At 39.4% G+C, this 19,877-nt stretch overlaps 1 protein-coding gene across 3 annotated transcripts in view; it reads left to right on the forward strand.

The window, feature by feature from the left end:
* LOC131693743 (tyrosine-protein phosphatase non-receptor type 61F) overlaps nt 1–19,877 on the forward strand; it is a 37,477-nt gene that overhangs the window by 10,919 nt on the left and 6,681 nt on the right. The window contains exons 1-7 of one of the 3 annotated variants that reach the window (XM_058981860.1): nt 9,158–9,272; nt 9,423–9,596; nt 9,738–10,000; nt 10,223–10,448; nt 10,508–10,654; nt 10,725–11,371; nt 16,172–17,751. In XM_058981860.1, the coding sequence (XP_058837843.1) occupies nt 9,738–10,000; nt 10,223–10,448; nt 10,508–10,654; nt 10,725–11,371; nt 16,172–16,376 (1,488 nt within the window). In that variant the 5' untranslated portion in view covers nt 9,158–9,272; nt 9,423–9,596 and the 3' untranslated portion in view covers nt 16,377–17,751. Of the gene's footprint in view, nt 1–9,157; nt 9,273–9,422; nt 9,597–9,737; nt 10,001–10,222; nt 10,449–10,507; nt 10,655–10,724; nt 11,372–16,171; nt 17,752–19,877 lie in introns of those variants that run through there. The other 2 variants (XM_058981858.1, XM_058981859.1) reach the window with 2 other exon arrangements.

A 19,877-nucleotide genomic window follows, 5' to 3' on the forward strand; every position in this document is an offset into this window, starting at 1 on the left:
CACTAAATACACTCGAAAGTAAATGGTACTTTTACCATATAATGTCTCATGTCAAACGATATTATGCCAAATGGCTTTGTGTCGAGCAGGGTAATCTTTTTCAGAAGCTAGGACAATGTTTAAAGTATTATGTTGCACTGTTAGTGCTGATTATTTTTCATTTGAATACATTTTCTAAAAGAGCTTCCCTTCTCTTCCTTTGAGTTTCATTTTTTGGAATATTTGTTTTGATACACTTTTGAAGTTACGCAATGTTTATTCAGAGTCTTTCGAGATAGTGACTACGATCGAAGTTTCTTATTTGATGCGTTTCATTGATCGTATTCATATGACGGCTACATCAAGGAGACGTTCCTGGTTGATGGTACCGGTTACAAGGAAAAATCCGCCAGATAATTTATACAGACATTCCCAGTAGGAACGGTTGGTGTTCTGTTTGAAACCATTGGCCACGCTTTTTGTCATCGTTTCGGCTTCTCCCCAATCCAGACCTTTTGCCTATAACCAACATTTCTGAAACACTCAGAACCAATAACAGTTTTTTACTAGTCTATCCCCCGTATACTTGCGCATATATCAGTGGCGCCATAATCGCAAATGCGATAACAGTACCAATTAAAAATTTATTCAATTCAATATGACCGCTAACGTTGGCGAGGAATTGTTGTCGAATATTATGTCTGTTACTCTAAGTACCAACCAGTTAAACTCATTCCGGAACCGGTTCAGATTCCTGAATGGAGTCATTATGGTTATAGGCACAAATCCCCGACTATGTACGGGGAACGTGCCATTTGAGCCAATATATTCTGATTCCTGATTCCTGATTAGTGCAACATGTTTGAGTAAACCGAGCTAATCGTAAATTTGCATTTCCAATGCAAAAGAAAGAGAAATGCTCTAAAAACACACCCAACCATTTGGTGAAATGTGCATTCATTTCGCTTTTGATATAGATTTAAGGAAAGCTCAAAAGAAGGAATCAACACCTATGTTTGAATAAACAAGGCAGACGAAAATATCACTAATTTGCGTGCAAGAGTTATTTGGCATACAATTTCAAAGAACTGCTCGTGTTTGAAAGCAGAAATCAATTCCTATGTTTGAGTAAACTGGTTTTACAAGTGGATAACAGGTTTGCTTGTGAGATGGCCGCCATTTTCTAAGGATCATCCTCCGCAGCTTTACACCGCATCAGTTCCTTGACTTAGGTAATGAGCAAACCTTTGTCATAATCACAAAAAAACGAATAAAACTTTTTTTTTCTCTGGGGAATGACTTTCTGGGGAATAGAGCAGTCTGGATAGTGGCTTTCTAGGGAATGGTACAGTCTGGGAAATGTTTTTCTAGGGTGTGGTACATTCTGGGATATTGAATTCTGGGGAATGGTTTTCTGGTAAATGGCTTTCGGGGGAATGGTATACAACCTGTAAAGATTGTATACTATTCCCCCGAAAATCATTCCCCAGAAAGCCATTCCCCAGAATTCCGCCTCATAGAATACCATCCCCCAGAAAATACTCATTCCCCAGAAAAGCTTTATTTTTTATTAATTTGATATTTTTAACTTACTACAGTCGTGATTTGGTTGGTTATTTCTGACTGGACCTCTGCTAGTTGGACCATTGTCCAACTAAACAGCATCTTAATGTCAAAATCACCTTGACAATGAAACTGAAAATAATCAGAGATGTGAACAGAAGCATTTACACTATTAACGTCTCCTTTGGATAGGATAGATAGACGTCTGTCAGTTGGTCCAACTAGCGAATAAAATTCGTTAGTTGGACATAGGCTGTGGCCCAACCAACAAGTCACGACTGTACTCGTTCCCACTTCCATCAAACGATATTCTGCGCTTTCGATTCGTGCACATTCCACACAAAATAAAATACCGAAGTGTTTTTCCCAGAGAGAACTATTGTCCAGGAAACATGTAGAACAAATTGCAGAATCTAATACAGGTGTGTTTTGAGAGACATTGGGCAACAATCATAGGAAGCGGTAGCGCCACTTCCTAGGATCCTCCGCAGCTTTACACCGCATCAGTTCCTTGACTTAGGTAATGAGCAAACCTTTGTCATAATCACAAAAAAACGAATAAAACTTTTTTTTTCTCTGGGGAATGACTTTCTGGGGAATAGAGCAGTCTGGATAGTGGCTTTCTAGGGAATGGTACAGTCTGGGAAATGTTTTTCTAGGGTGTGGTACATTCTGGGATATTGAATTCTGGGGAATGGTTTTCTGGTAAATGGCTTTCGGGGGAATGGTATACAACCTGTAAAGATTGTATACTATTCCCCCGAAAATCATTCCCCAGAAAGCCATTCCCCAGAATTCCGCCTCATAGAATACCATCCCCCAGAAAATACTCATTCCCCAGAAAAGCTTTATTTTTTATTAATTTGATATTTTTAACTTACTACAGTCGTGATTTGGTTGGTTATTTCTGACTGGACCTCTGCTAGTTGGACCATTGTCCAACTAAACAGCATCTTAATGTCAAAATCACCTTGACAATGAAACTGAAAATAATCAGAGATGTGAACAGAAGCATTTACACTATTAACGTCTCCTTTGGATAGGATAGATAGACGTCTGTCAGTTGGTCCAACTAGCGAATAAAATTCGTTAGTTGGACATAGGCTGTGGCCCAACCAACAAGTCACGACTGTACTCGTTCCCACTTCCATCAAACGATATTCTGCGCTTTCGATTCGTGCACATTCCACACAAAATAAAATACCGAAGTGTTTTTCCCAGAGAGAACTATTGTCCAGGAAACATGTAGAACAAATTGCAGAATCTAATACAGGTGTGTTTTGAGAGACATTGGGCAACAATCATAGGAAGCGGTAGCGCCACTTCCTAGGATTCAAAAGAATGAAACAGTGTTAAGTAAGTAAGATTATATGGCGAAACCAAAACTTTGTGCATTATCGAAGTAATTGAAGTGATGTGGTGTTAAGTTGCTGAGAATGAGCTGCCAAAAGCGATGGCTCCTCGCAAGTAAGCCAGTTATCCATTCGCTTATCCGATTTACTCAAACATAGGAATTGATTCCTTCTTTCAAACATGAGCAGTTCATTGAATCTTCATGAAAATGACTCTTTACGTCTGCCCAGTTTACACTTGAAGAATTGTCCTAACTTTTGAGCAAGACTATCCTGTTCGGCATCAAGTCTTTTGGCACAACATCGACTGACATGAGACATTATATGGTAGTTGGCCATTTGACCTAACAACCGTGTAGCATAAGCACAAACATAACACTATGATTAATTATACACTATACGCGCTTCTAACCAGCCATTTACAAATTAGTTAACCCTCAGACCCAGAAACTTTTTTTACTAGTGGTCTATCCCGTATACTTGCGCATATATCAGTGGCCTCATACATTATAATCGTAAATGCTATCACTGTCCCAACTAAAAATATATTCAAAATGACCGCTAACGTTGGCGAAACATTGTTGTTGTTACTCTCCAACCAAAGATGTTGGTAGTAAACTAAAGAGAAAAGTTCTCTTTTTCATTAAATGCTGTGAACTGTGCTGTCATATGTTTGTCGAGAAATGCTCTAAAAACACACCAAATTGTTTGTCAAAATGAGCATTCTTTTCATTTAAACCGATCAGACGAAAGTATGACAAATTTGTGTCCAAGAGTTATTTGGCATACAAAATCAAAAAACAGCTCATGATTAAAAAAAGGAACAAAGCCTTATGATCGAGTAAACCGGTTATACGAGTGGATAACAGGTTTGCTTGCGAGAGGCAGCCACATTCGGCGGCATGACCTCAGCAGCTCCACACCGCATCAGTTCCTTGAATTAGGTAATGAGCAAACCTTAGGCTCCACCACAAAAAATGATTACGAACATTAACTTTTCTGGAGAACGGGACATTCTGGGGTATGATTTTCTGGGGAATGGAGCATCCTGGATAATGGCTTTCTAGGGAATGGTACATTCTTTCTGGGGAACGGTACATTCTGGGGGTTGGAATTCTGGGGGTTGGAATTCTGGGGATTGGCTTTCTGGGAAATGGCTTTCTGGGGAATGGTATACAACCGCTGTCAAATAACTCTTCTCGATTTTTCTAAAGTTGTGGGTCTGATATTGGAATAAATAATTAAAATATAATTTATTAGGGATCATCCATATGAAATGAACTAAAAATGAAAGTATTCGATAAAGGAACTTGGTATCTTCAGCACAGTTGCTCGCAAAATTATTCTCCACAACTTTGCCGAAGACTTTTGCTCATTACATGTTTGTAAGAGAAATTGAAAAATAACACTCTTAGGAAAATTAACCACCAGGTGGAAAGGTTCAACATTATCGCTGATTGTCTTGACGACACCATTGATTCGAGGCTTTTGACTTATTTGTGATTGTGCTATCAAAACTGTGTTTCTTGAGAAATATGTCATACGTCGAAAAAATCACATCGTCATAGATTTATTACCAGAAAATGATAAATAATATTCATTTTCTTCCATTTGTGCACCATTTTGATTGAATTATATTCAAATAGCAAAAAAAAAAAATAAAAATTCATCCAGCCAATCGGCAGTTTATTGCTTACAACAGCAAATAACAAATGAAAACAAACTAGGTTAATTTGCAATGATGCAATGCAATGACATGACAAATTATTTCGAAAAACTTAATTATGCATGCTCAATTTTGGAACATTGAAAGAGGCATATTTTTGATTTATTTGAAATTAAAATCTTCCAACATATTTATTGCAAACTTCGTCTGGGCGTGGTACCTGGGAATAAATAAGTTATAATCAGGGCAGGAAAATTTCGAAAAATGAATTGATTGCTGTTCGAAGCTTCACGAAGCACCTTCTCAAGCATACCACATGCAATCGATGAGTTTGACACAATCGCTGCGAACATTTAGGGGTAAAACTTATCTCTGCTCGGACGAAGCGAGCTTCGCATCTAGTTCGCTCTTTACAATGTTCGAAAAAGTTCACATTAACCTTAGAAGCACACATCGTCGAACACGAGGTAAGCTCTTGGCTCGTGGTTTTTGCGTTTTTGGAACATTTCCACAGAGTTTCGAAGCGATATTCGGTGAACACATATAAAGCGAATGCCTCGTTTATTTGAGAATCGCGAACATCGAAGTTTTATATCGCTTCAAGCATCAGCATCATGAGGCCACCGCGAACATGTTCGCTACGTGACTATCTGTCTTAAAATCATAAACTGTAAATCTTATTTTGAGTATAAATAAAATGGATTATTTTAAGATTATAATTTAGGATTTAGGGATTAGGTGCGTCGCATACCTTACCAATTTATGAGCCACGAGTTTGAATGAGCGTAGTGGTAGTGAAATTCAAATTCTTTTTTTCGGAATACAATTATGTTTACTAGCTACTTTGATTGCAAACTCGTCTTTTCTTCTTCAAGCGGAGTATATTTTCCCTGCCAAGGAGTTTAGGTGAAGATGTATAAAGTATGTTTAAGGGGGTAAGGGTTTCAGCGTGAAAAAATGTTTTTTGGTGAAATGACTCTTTTGGATGAAATGATACATTATAATGTACAAAAGTTTTGATCAATTCGCTTCGCCCAAATTTCTAAAAAAAAATCGCAAATAGTGTTTTTTAACGCTAAAACCATTACCCCTCTCTTAATAATCTCCCTATCTAAAACAAATTCTTCCTAAAAAGAACAATTTTCGGATGGAATCTCACTGCTGACGTCTGCGTTCAGTTAGACGGCGAACTTCAGTTATTTGCATCCACTGAGGGGTAGTTAGGCGTAGTCCGTTGGCCTTTGTTTTCAACTTGTTGCGGTTTCTAACGTTCTTGCGCAACATTCCTAAATCGGCTAGTCATATTCACTCAATAATATGCGATGATTTGGGTGGTAAACGTTATTTTTAATTTTGCCAAATGAATTTATTAACAAATACCTACATACTTGAATCCATTATTATTGTCATTAATTGAATTATAATTTCTTGGCATCTGTACCAAACCAAGAGGAAAGCTTCCAAATGATTTTTATAATATTGTTTTATAAGTTTATTGGTTGATTACCTAATCACAAGAGACAAAATATTTATTTTCAAACATTTTCGACAGAATCTGTTCACTTAATAAATGAAGTGTCAAACTTATTACATGTTCCACTTTTATGAAATTTATTTCCTGACTCCTGTACATGTGTTTTGTGATAAATAATGAGAAGGATATTCCAACTTGTTTGTATTGTATTTGTTAACTAATTACTGATGGAGAAACGCAAAGAACTTACAAACAATGTTCTAGTGATTTTTTTGTTGGAAATCCAAAAACAATTCTGAAAAGGACAAAATTTGGTTTATCTTCTCCATGATGTAATCTTCCCTTATTTGACTTTTACTAATAAAAAATAAAAGAAAGAAATCTTTAGGGCCCCCCGTATTTTTTTTTTTTTTTTTGAATCAGTTATAGCCGAAATGCTTTATGTAAGGGAAATCTCGGAAAATGAGAAGCGAAATAAATAACTCCAAGTAGAATGAAAGTCGTTCTAAACTCGAACTTTTTCGAATACTGTCTTTCCATTATTATTCGCTTTTTGTCGCATTCCATATTTTGATATATTATTTTGAAGACCCATATTTAAGATCAATACAATAGTAATTCTTCAAAAGGGCTAATGAGACTTTTGTAAACAAACTTATTTCGCTCATTTTTCCGCTACAGAGTTGAATTTTATGAAAAATACACATGAATCAACATCTTTGCCCTCGGTAGAATCGATTTCAAATGTTTTCTGTGTTGAAATGATAACAAATTAAGAGAAATCAGCAAAACAAAAGTTTGTTCACAAATCTTATTAGCCCTATTCAAATATTGATATGGAATAATAAAATCAATCACGATCAATTTCGATTTTTTTTTTAATTTTGCGGTGGTGTAATCCCTTAAGTGGTTGATTTAACGGCTTCTTTCAAAATTTATCGAACCTACTCCCATTCGTTCATTCGTTAGAGTAGTTTATGTTAAAGAGAGTGTACTAAATTAATAGGAACACTTAAATTTAGGAAGTTATGACCCTCGCTCCACAATACAGTTTGCGACAGAATTGCTCAACTGAAAATTATTAAATGAAATGAATGAAAACAAACATTAGTCTATAGCATTTTGTACGCATGCACTTCAGAGGTCCAAGGGTTACAATTTCTGTTCTAGTTCTCGGATCGCCAACACATTTTTTTCGATTTTTTGGCCCAGTTCTCAAGGGAAATCCAGTTTTTAACTTTTTGCATACATATTGCATTGAATGAAGAATTTAGATAATGTATTCATAAAGTATTAATAATAATTCGATTGTCCGTTCATTTTAAAAGGCTATTTTCTATAACTTTACAACTGATTTAATTTCACTTTCAAAATTTCTCGAAATATCATGTTCTAAAAGTTCTCAACCGATATAATATTCGAAAACAGTTATAAAAATGTCTCATCACACTGGTAGATGGATTCAAAGCGTTTTTTTAAATAAGTGCACGAAAAAACATGCGCCCTTCTAAAACATACTTCTGAATCAAAATGGTTTTACTGTTAGTCGAAAACAAGATTTACAAAACGACCAGAACTGCCAAATAATGGAATGGTCGAGTTTATTGACATTCCCTATTTATTTCTAGGATTCATCATACACATCATGACGTTATTTATTTAACTGATAATCGATTTTTTCCTTTGAATGGATATCGATATCTTTATCCTCAAGAAACTGACATAACTGGTAAGTGACTATAGGAACATGACTAAGATAAGCGACCCACTCAATACGTCGTGTACATTGTGTTTAACTTCATTTTCTAGCCCTAATTTATTTCATTTGAAAATTTATCCCCGCCCTGTCACGAAATCTTGATTTTATCCCTACTGGTAATATATCAGTAGGGTATCTTAAATAAACTTGTTACGTCACTTTTCAGTTAACCCCAGCATCCATAAGCTACACATTGTCACAATTATTTTTCACCTATTCCACCCTTAATACAAGGCCTCTGTCTAGAATATACTTTTTTTTTGCATAACTAGTAGGTAAGTATTTGAATAAAGAAAACTAATATCGTCCGGCGAACATGTTAGCGATGGCCCTCGCGATGCTAAATTGATATAATCCTTCGGTGTTCGCGATTCTGAAATACTTCGAGGTAATCTTTCTTTTGTGTTCGCGAACATCGCTTCGAAGCTCCGTGTAACTGTTTCAAAAATATCGATCACACGAACCAAGAGCTTAGCTCGTGTTCGTCGAAAACTACGCAAAAGCTTTTACATATCTTTCCGAACATCAATGAAATAAACAAGAAGCTTCCTTTGTCCTCGCCGAAGAGCATGCAAAAGTATCGCCCAAATGTCCGCAATTACGATGGTAAGCGATTGTGATGCGAAGCTTGTGAATACGAACCAGTAACGCAAAGCTTCGCGCTTTGAAAGTATTCGAACATAGGTTCGGTTCGAATATTTCCTGCCCTGGTTATAATACAATATCAAAAATTTAAATACATGTAAACGATTTCCAGAAATATATTTCATTACAAGTGTACGTTCAATTTTGGAGCTGACTGTCGATGTACGGTTCAGGATAAAGCAAGAGAGATTCGATATGCTTGGATAACCTTGCTGAACAGTATATCAAGTATTTATAAATGAAACCTCAATACTTTGCCGGAACGTACATTCCCTGAAAGTATGAAGCGGCAATTACAAACTTACGTTGAAATAATTCTACGCTTGGAGGTCTACTTCCAATACACGAGAGCGCAGTTCTTGGTAAACGTAACGAGTTGTGCTGAAACAACAGCCAACGATCAGGAGGAAAGAAAGGAGAAAGGCACTGAAACTGTGTTGCAATTTTGCATGGCACAATGAGAACACTGGCACTAAAGCGAACGGTGTACCGACAAATGCAAACACTGTAACTAGACGTGCCTCACCGCTACGGCTCTGCGCACTGTTGGTTGGCGGTGATGCTTTTGCCGGAATAGAATGAATGGTGGACAGACAGCAAAACGAACTCTCCTCTCTTCCAACTCCTGTACCAGCAGCCCTTTCCTACATGCCCGCCAATCATCCCAACGACACCAACGAACTGAAACTTCATTTATTGTATGAACGACGTGCCACCGAATGCAGACAACCAAACCAATAGAACGTTGCTCTAGAGCTGCGCTAAAAGGAAACGTGTGCTACTATAACGGAATACCTACAATCCAAATTTGATTGAATTGACACTTGCCGTTTGGTAATGCTATTTTTGTGTGTTTTGTCTTATCCATTATACCTGCCCATCGAAGCTTTTTTTTTGTTTCTTTCGACCGTTCGATTCGTCGTTTCCGTTCCGCTTGAAATTTCATCAAAATTTAATCTACTGTCTGACCTTGTTCCATTACAGGATATCCGCGAGAAGAGTGAGCAGGAAGCACGGCAGAAGGATTTCTCCACCAACGAGTCGAAAAAATTGGACAACCGACGGCTGAATCGGTATCGCGATGTGTCCCCGTACGATCACTCTCGAATAGTGCTGAAACGGGGCGAGACTGATTACATCAATGCCAATCTGGTCAAGGTAAGAACAATCAGGAACTACTTGAGACACAATCAAACATCAACGTCATTGTTAATAGATAGTTATAGTGCGCGATGAGTCTTTGCTATTATAGGTACTGTTCCAATAATACCAATAATACTACTTCTGTTAAATCCCCAGATGGAGCGCGCGGACCGGACGTACATTCTCTGCCAGGGACCGCTACCGCTAACCGTCGGGCACTTCTGGTTGATGGTGTGGGAGTACAATTCCCGGGCGATCCTGATGCTGAATAAGCTGATCGAGAAGAAACAGATCAAATGCCACCTCTACTGGCCGGAGAAAATTGGTGAGGAGCACAAGCTGGAACTGCCGGAAGTGCAGCTGGCTATTGAATACTTGAAGTGTATCGAGTACAAGAATTTCTGCAAGCGAACATTTCGGTGAGTGCATGATGCTCGACGATCGCTACACGCGGGTAGTTTATGGCATTTAAATTGGTTTGATGGATGAAATCAGATTGCGTGATTGGCACGATTGAGTGCTCCGATATGAGGTAGCGATTAAATCTGACTAGAGTGCCAAGCTGCCAAGCGTGAAGTTTCAAATCAATGTGGACATTTTGTTGAACAGTTTAATATATTTTTGCCATTTCTCATTTATAGATTAACAGATATGGAATCGAGTAAATCACGTGAAGTTGTGCAGTTCCATTATACAACGTGGCCAGATTTTGGCATTCCGAGTTCACCAGTTGCATTTTTACAGTTTTTAAAAGATGTTCGCGATTCCGGGGCGTTGGATAAAGACGTAGGCCCACCTATTATCCACTGCAGTGCGGGGATCGGCCGGTCCGGTACCTTCTGCTTAGTAGATTGCTGCCTGGTTTTGGTGAGTTTGAATATAATTGATCGGTATTGTTTGAAAACGGCCACAATGGCGTCTTTCAGATTGACAAGGAAGGCGAGGATAAAGTATCGGTTCAGAATGTACTCCTGGAGCTGCGACAGTATCGAATGGGGCTCATTCAAACTGTGGATCAATTATATTTTTCATATCAAGCCATCATTGAGGGTATGAAACGAATGAATAACTCTGTAAGTATCGTCGTTTTCCAAATGTGTTCTAGTGACAAAGTTTATACTTGCATAATTCGTATATTTTTAGTCATTCGAAGATTTCGAGGAACTATCTGTTGTGGTGGCCAGTAGCCAACCAACCTCGGATCAGGATACAGAGAATGACGATACCCCACCGCCGTTACCGCCACCTAGGTCGCACTCGCTGACAATCACCCAGAAGCCGCTGCCACTGATTCCGAACAGTGAAAGCGTCCACGAAGAATTCATCAGTTGCCAGGAACGTGATATGGTCAACAATCTGATGAACCTGGAGAAGAGCAAGCAATACGAGATTAGCAAAGACCGACCGCTGCCGCCTTTGCCGAAAGATAGCCCGCTGGACAAGGTACACGAAGCGAACAGCTCGGACGATAGTGGCGCATCCGGAAGTAGCAGCGAAGTGGACGAGTTGATCGAGGAGAATGACAGTGATGAGGAAGATGATGAGGAGAACAATAGTGATAATATCGAAAGTTCGGTGCTGGATGAAACGACGATAACCAGCTCGTCGACGATGACGACGACGACAACGAGCGCGGCGGCAACAGCCGTGAACAGCAACACGTCGACCTTGGAATCGAACAAGGGTAGCGAGAGATCATTCGATGCCAATGCGACGCTGCCTCCGGTACCGAACGGAGTTGATGGGAATAGTGCTGGCGAGGAGGGAGCTTCCAGCCCGGAAAGAGAACTGTAAGTATTTTTGATCTACCATGGATTTCACACCCAACTCGATGGTGAGATTGCCAGCACCTCTCATAATTTAATGAAATTTGGTGGGCCGTGATCGCTTTGTCTATATATCACATTGGATATTTAGGGTAGGGGTAACAATGACTCCGCGCATACTTATGCAAACGAAATTTAACGGCATGACAAATATCCTCAAGCAATTTGATACAATTGTTTTGTTATTTTATGCACAAGTACGTACAGCAGCATTTGATGTTGATGGTGCGGATGGACAGGGAGACATCATTCAATCGAAATATTGAATGGAACATCAGATGAGTCAAACGTCGGTATATTATAACTGCGAATATTTTTCACAGCAGGCAAGATATAATTTTTTAATTTCCGATGCTCTGACTCAATAAACTATAGTAAAAAAAACTCGCCTTTTGATGCGACCTCCCCTGGGCTAGAGTACGCCTTCTCACTGCCTCAATGGAGCTGAAACTGTTTGCGGGCAAGGTGTTAATGATCCCAAGAGTATACTAAATGGCAGTTAATACTGTGACAAAAATTGAACCAGGCTCACTGAGTTTAAATGAGGCAGCAACGTTAAAGATGCCGAAGCCTGTGGACTCGTTGGGAATTGATCCATCAGTGTACAGCATTTTGCCGTTGGTATTTATTATAAAAATATGTTTGGGGTTACTACTAAGATGAATTGATGTTCTGTGTCATGTAATCGAAGTACAAGTACATAAACCGGATATGGAATTAAGCTCGAGAAGCCTTTAACAATGTGCTATCACTATGAGAGGTCCCAACATCGATTTTTTTTAGCAGAAAGACGCCCGTAAGCACTTCGAGGCTCATCGCATGGGTCGAGTGCACATCCCCAGGTAGTTTTAGAGTCGCATAGGTCGAGCCGTGCCGCAAAGGTACTTTTAGAGTCGAACCAAACCCTGAAATATATGAATGTTGAAACTTGAGCAATGGTTTGATCTATTAATTGAAGCTGTAATTTCGCTGATTCCTAGAAAATACGACTAGCTCAGTTTTCTCCGTGGAGAACTCGATACCCAGCGGGAGAGCCCAAGCAGACAAATTGCCCAAGCTATCTTGCTGTGGTCCTTGCAAGTGCACTGCTTTGGGACCTGTTATAGAGACCACACCGTCATCTACCTTAGCGAGCAGGAAGTAACAGGACCGTGTAGCTAAATCGTTATGGTCGATAAATCACCATGCGAGAAATGCATCTGTTTTTCAGACAACAAGTTTATAAAGAGTGTTGATAGAAATAGAATCAATAGTATCCAAAAATACTGATGCCATCCACTCTTTGTTAGCAGGCCATTTGAATTTATGTTGAGAGCAACGCAAGGCAACCGTTCGTTGCCTTTGTGGAAGCCAAATTGTGTGCTTCGACCCAATTGTCGGGGCGAAACACGATCATTCCATCGAACAACTTCCGGATACAAGACAGCATTGTAATCGGTCGGTACGAGTTGTGGTCGGAGGCTGGTTTTCCTGGTTTTTGGATGGCGATGACACTCACTTGTCCCTAATCATCTGAGACAATGTCACCCTCAAGAAACCTAGTAAATAAAGCGTCTCCTGGCGGAGCCTAGCAGATTCTTCAACAGGTTCAATTTGATGCAAGTGAGAACTCAACCATCGAAAAAGTTTTTCGTTCGCGGTATCGTGAAAGGACGCGGCCTTGGTAGATCCTCTGTGTTACGGTGGAATCCGGACAAACTTTGGCGATATCGAATATCCAACTGTTTGAATATTCCGCGCTCTCGCTAGTACCGTTTCGGTTGCGCATACGTCGGGCCATGCCGCAGAGTGCTCATCGTAGTTTTCCTTGTAAACCCGTCGCCGAACAGGCGCCAGGGACTATGTTTATTGGCTTTCATCAAATATTTCATCCACTTCTCTAATATCGCGTACTGTCGATAGGTAGTCGTTCTGGAACGCTTTATACGCGGCGACCTTCTCCGCTCATACGCCTGAGCACTCTTTGTTCCATCTCGGGTTGGGATAACGTTTTTAGGTGCTCACGGCGGGTTATTGTTTCTTCTGAGCTTGAATCGTGGTATAGAGAATCGAGTTGGACACAAACTTGTAGTCTTCCTCGGGGGAAAGTACCCGTGTCGAGTGGATAGATTTGGATGTCGCAACAGCGTAGCTCTTCCAATCAATGTTTCGTGTAAGGTGATTGAAATTACAATCGGCTGCTGGTCATTACCGTGGGGATCAGATATTACCTCCTACTTGTAATCTAACCGTAGTGATGCCGAGCATGGAGATATGTCTAGTGCATTTTCATTGGTGGTCTAGGAATCCCTGTCATTTGCCCTGTGTTTAGAATTGTCATATTGAAATTGCCACAAAGATCTTGAATTGCCGAAGATCGACTATCGTCAGACAGCCCTACCCTGTAGCGTGAAAGTTACAGTCTCCAAAAAGCAGTCGTGGTGCGGGTAGGTGCTCAATCACGTTGGAGAATCTTCGGTATCCCATCATAGTCCTAGGAGGAAAGTAAATAAAAGCAATGCAAAGTTCTCTGCCTTTGATTGTTGTTTGACAAGCGACAACTTCAATGCCTGGTGTCGAATGGAGGTTGATTCGATTAAATCAGTAGCATTTTTTGATCCCAAGAAGTACCCCTTTATAGGAGTCTTTTCAATCCAAGCGAATAATGTTAAGATTGTGGAAGTTGAGGTTAATATTAAAAGTAAGCCATGTTTGACATAGGGAGAACGCATCACAGTTATTATGATCTAGCAGGTGTTTTAATAAATTAATTTGCAAGGAGGGGCCGTTGTTCAGTCAACTGTTCTAAAAATGTTCTTACTGTTGGTAGAATAGGAACCAGAAAGCTTTTCAATATTTCGCCCACAATGTCAGAAAATTTAAGGCATCCCGTTTTAGGCTAAGTTTAGCTGACTATAAAATAGGAGCACTTGAGGTTTTTGGTGCCCCGGAAAGTGTTGGTTGTATATCAATTTTCCAAAACCAGGGGGTATTATCTGTATGGAATTTGTAGCAGCACTTCTAATTGATGATTTTTATTTTGTACCCTTTGTTTGGGACAACGTAAAGCTTTTACTTGGAAGTACGGGTGAGTTTGGAGTAGGTCTTTCGCGGGGGTTCCCAAACGGAGCCAATCAATGCCCCTCGCAAGGGTCGTTACACACTTAATTTTTTCTACCGAGTCTCAGCATTTTTGCGACTTTTATCGAGATTTGAACAGCCGAGCATTCGGCAGATTCATTTTTCGCTGAGATCTCAGTAAAAGCTACAATTGTTTGCTGAGACTCGGGAAATGTGTCTCTGAAAATCAGCAAGTAAGCCGAGATATCAGTATAAACATTTACTGATTACTCGGCTGTGCGGGAAATTTCCGAGCTCAGCTAAGTGTGTAGAGGGGTTATCATCAGATAGCAAAAGACTGTATGGGTTTTCGAAGATCAGTGGAGCAGCTCTTTTAAGCATTTCTCCATAAGAGTGATCTTTGGCGGATCGCTTCAGTGTATTCGCCCGAAGTTTGTACGTTGGGCATGTCCAAAGTGTATTCGCATTCTCCCCACACTTCTCAGCGGGCCTCCTGCAAGCGTCATTCGCATGGCGTACCGCACATTTGCCGCACCACTGCTTGTTGCTACATTAGGTGCTCATATGATCTAGCTACTTGCAATTGGAACAATTCATGACCCGCGGTAAAAACAGACGCTCAGGTAGACTTAGTTTCGTTTGATTTTAATTTTACATGACGTTGAATTTCGCAAATCACGTAATATTGCTTGTGGCTCTAAAAACTGGATTCTAACCGCACTGCGCACTTACTATTCTTCCATTAAATTCTTCTCATAGACTGGTTAGTTCAACTGGTCTGTCTATGAAAGTACCATCTCCATCACTAGGAATACATGTGTTTTAACACCTCGCAGGTTTCAGTAGCAGTTTGATCACTCGCACTTTGAAAGTGCGGAGTCCACTTTGATGGGAAGTGCGCAATATTACTTCACATATAGCGTTTGTTCTAAATGATAAAAAGTGTAATTTTATGTCACTGTGCATGTAAAGTATATGTTTCATGTAAATTTAAAAGGAACACGGTTATGTTTCGTCATTTCGTGTATTGCAGTTTATCAAATTGTGTCATGTTTGCAATTACGTCAACGATAAAATTCATATTTTTAGTGTGTTCGTAAAGCGACCAGTCCCATCATTCGTCAGAATATCGACAGTTAAACCTGCATAATTTACAACACCGTCAATCTCCACATTTCGAGAAGGGGTGTAGACGCAATATTCTATCGTGAAGAGAATACTGCTACCAATATCGTTGGCCTATTTCAAATCATTCACGACTGCGCATAGTTTATTTGACTGGACTTTTTTTTTATCTCAGTCACGGTCTAGTAATGTTTTGTCAGCTCCCGCGCAACAGTTGCTGTTTACTGGTTTATTTTTGGGCCAAAAGTATGCCACCATATATGGCAAATACGTTACTCCTTGACGAAACTGATTATCTGATTCATTAAATTCTGAGAGAATGCAAGACAACCACTGTTCGAGTTAACGTAAAACCCGTCAATATTAATAAGAAATCGTTATTAAAGTTTAAGATCTTCCAAAGCTTAAATATAAGAAATAGAAATCAGAAAAAGTTAAAATTAAAATTTCATTGCTCTGGGGATGGTGAAATCAAATAGAACGTTAATCGAGTTGATCCTTATCAGAAAGAACCTTACCAGCAATTTCATCACATATCTTAGCGACTAATACTGTTTCTCTCCGTTTATCCTCTTTCAGCTCACCCAACGCCGATCTGCGCCGCCGGAAGCGGCTCGAGCGTCAGACCGCAATGGAGGAGAAAATTCGCGAGATCAAACGCAAACAGAAGGAAGTGGAGAGCAAGGCGGCGTCACCGAAAAAACGCAGGTCATTAATCCTTACCATCGCCGCCGGTGTCTGCATCGGTGTGCTCTGTGTGTATCTGTACACGAGAAATATGTAATCAGCGGATCGTTTGATTGCGAATTTCTCTTTAACGCTACCAACACCGCTGCCGTCTGTGTCCTTCCTGATACGCGGGGAGCAGACGCTCAGTGGTTGCTTTTTTTTAATTCTACATAATTTCCGTTCTCCCAGTAAAAGAACGAACTAGCTAGATAGATCGTGAAAAGCAAACCAGCCAGCCAGCAAGTCACAGATAAGTTACACTATCTGAGACCATTGCGAACAGATTATAGGCCGAATAGGAACAGAAAGTATAGAGCAGTTTAATTTTATCAAATGAGATGAACATTACCCAAGTTAAACGATTAATTGTGTAGACAAAGTGATCAATGTTGAAATGTGAAACTCAAGTAAAAGTTTCGTTTTAGTAGCGCGCAGGCTCGTAAGAAATTGGTGTCAAGTACAGGGGTTTATTCCGATATTCAAGTTGCAGTTCTTTCCAAGCATATGACTTGGATCGAACCAGCAGTAGTAGAATTGGTTCGTAGACTAGTGCGGATATGACTTATTACCTGACCGTTGTCGACACCATTCACTCACACACGTATATTTACGAAACAAAAGTAAACAGCGGGTAAACTAACAGCGACTTATCAGGACATACCATTTTTGCTTGTTCAAGATTTCGTTTTAATACGTTAAAACTATTAGATTTGGTAGAGCATTTTTTAAAAGTTATTTAAATTTTCAAGACTAGGTTCGGAAGGCTTGATGCTAAGAAGAAGAGGCTAAAGATCGCTGTTCGCGGTTGTAGTGAAACACGCTTTAGATGGATGTGTGACAGAGCTTGCAGAAGAGTCGATTTCGATTACGCTGTTTAAGAACAATTATGAACGTTTCGGCTACGTTGATTTCCGGTTCGTTGCCGGAAAACGATTTTATTTTCTAATCGAATCCCCCACAACTATATAGAAACCATAAGAAGAATGAGTTAACCGACAGGGCAGGGAAGAGAGCTCTGCAAACAGTGTATTACACAAAGACGGTCCAGGCCAGAGAAAGCAATCATGTGAAAGAGAGATAACAGTTGTATATCGAGATACGAGAACATCGTCCATGTTTTAGAGATAGAGATTTACATTTTTTCTACCGATGGAATATTTGCCTATTTTTAAAAGTATGAAAATCAAAACCGAGCATTGAGAAGAAATACTAATATTTTACTATTATTATTTTTCCTTTTAAACAAGGACGTAGTTGAACGTGTGAAATTGTTTTATAACGAAACACGAGAATCAAGCAAACAGCCAGAGTAGGAACAAAAAAAAAACAGAAAACAATGCTGAACTATATTACGGAGCAACCAATTGTATAGATGACTGTTTTAGAGAAATTAATGAATGAAAGATAAACATGAAATTGGTAAAACGAAATTACGGTTTGTTTTATTTTAGACTTTGGTTTGTAATAACAATTTTGTTTCTTTATAGCAGGAAACCAAAATCCTAAAACATATAGTTGTAGCCAGAAAGGTAGGACCATTTTCTCGTTTCTTAATAGCGACTAATGTAACATTGTTCGGCCTCTTCCCTGTCAGCGCGAACGTGAATGTGTGAGACATTTGTAGAATTGGACGGAGTGTGGGGTATGTAACAATGTGGTATAAATAGATGTGGCAGAACAAATGGTTTGTTAGTGCTGAAAACCAAAAATATGTAAACAATTCAGAAACACAATGGGTCGACGTACTAGCGTCATAGCGTTCGGAGTCGAACAATCGGTATGACGCAAGCAAGTCGATTTATTCTAGACCCCTATTTTCACAGTCAGGTCACATAGTGACTAGAAATTTTTTTAGTCTAGTGATTGTGAGAATAGGGCCCCTGATATCACTCACACCACTCATGTAAGATATATCTTACGAATACCAAAATGCCATCTTAGCCCCACCTGTATATACCACATTGGGAATGGAAGAGTATGTAGTAAATATGTGTGAAAGTGGTTGTTTCAAAATTGTGGGCGATTAGATAAACAACGTGATCGTGAGGCAATTAAGCAGCACTACTTCGTAAATCTGGAGCAACACTAAGAACTAAACAGAACCCCGTGCAACAAAATTAGCGACTAATTGAACAAATTCAGAGAAACATGAATAATCGGAGCAATCATGCAAATTGAATTATAGTTGATAAAATCGCCTCACAAGGGCCGGTGCGTTTTGGTCTGTTTCTAGTGTTGGCCTAGAGAATATTATTTTGACTCATCATCGAGTCACAAAAACGCCCTACAAGGTCATTACTCGTTGGCGTATATCGTATCCTAATAACTCAACAGCTAGTACGGAACTGGGTAGTCATTCACGGTATTCGATATATTTTTGCATTGTAATATAAAGAATATGTTTATTCAGCAATATTTCACGTTTCATGAACAAAAAATTGAAACTTTAATCACAGACATAACACTCAAAAACAAAGCTTTGACAGTCATTTTAAATATATTTGTAGTTGGGACTGTGGCCAAATTTGAAATTATGGCGCCACTGACATATGAACAACCATATGGGGGATAGACCACTAGTGAAAAATTGTTCCCAAACCTGAGGGGTAACAAAAGAGATTATAACTACTAGAGGTCGCATGTCGCTGTTAACACTGAACATTTATCATCTCGCTCTTACATATGCTAGGCCCATTAGTTTGACACTTGTTGCCCCGGGTACACACATGTCAAAGTAATGGGATACAGTGTGCTAGAGCGAGACCCCATGTTTCGGTCCGTGAATACATGGAGACAGTAGCGCTTTGCTCTCTCTAGTAGTTATAATCTCTTTTGGGGTAACCCACCAGTAAATGAGTGTTTGGGACTGTGAATAAAAGGTGGAGCTAGTGTTCTGGGAAAATTGTCGGATCGATGTTTTTTGAGGAAATTCTCTCATAGTGTTATGTCTGTTAGTCTGTGTTTAAACATCAATGTCACCAATGACGTTTCAAAGTCGCAGAGTTTTTTTGTTTTCGTCGTTTAAAGTTATATTGAAAAGCCGAAACATGCATCTTCAAAAAAAAAAATCAAGATCCATTCAGTAGATCTTTCGCAATTTATTCCCAAAAAACACCTCAATTTTAGGCCTCGAAAGTAGAGGACCCCCTTGAAATTTCTATAGTACATGATGCAACAAACATCGAAGAATGTTATAAAAAATCTTTAATATGATAGTTCGAATATGTTTTTCCTATTTTAGCCAATTTTTTGCTCCAGCCATTCCGTAGTGTGCTGGAAAGAATGAATCAACCCCTATGTTTGAGAAAACCGGTCAGACGAGTGGATAATAAGTTTCATTCCGAGGGCTATTTGGCATACATATTCAAAGAGCTGCTCATGTTTAAAAAAGGAGTCAACTCCTACGTTCGAATAAACCGGGCATACGAGTTGATCACAGGTCATGCCCTTATTGATTCATCCGCTACATAAATTGCCATCCACGGGTCAATCGGAACATTGAGCATTGAACGAACGTTCTTGCGCTTAGTACACATGCTTCTTCCAGATAAATCAG

This window comes from Topomyia yanbarensis, chromosome 3 (genome assembly GCF_030247195.1).
Source record: "Topomyia yanbarensis strain Yona2022 chromosome 3, ASM3024719v1, whole genome shotgun sequence".
NCBI classification, from domain to species: domain Eukaryota; kingdom Metazoa; phylum Arthropoda; class Insecta; order Diptera; family Culicidae; genus Topomyia; species Topomyia yanbarensis.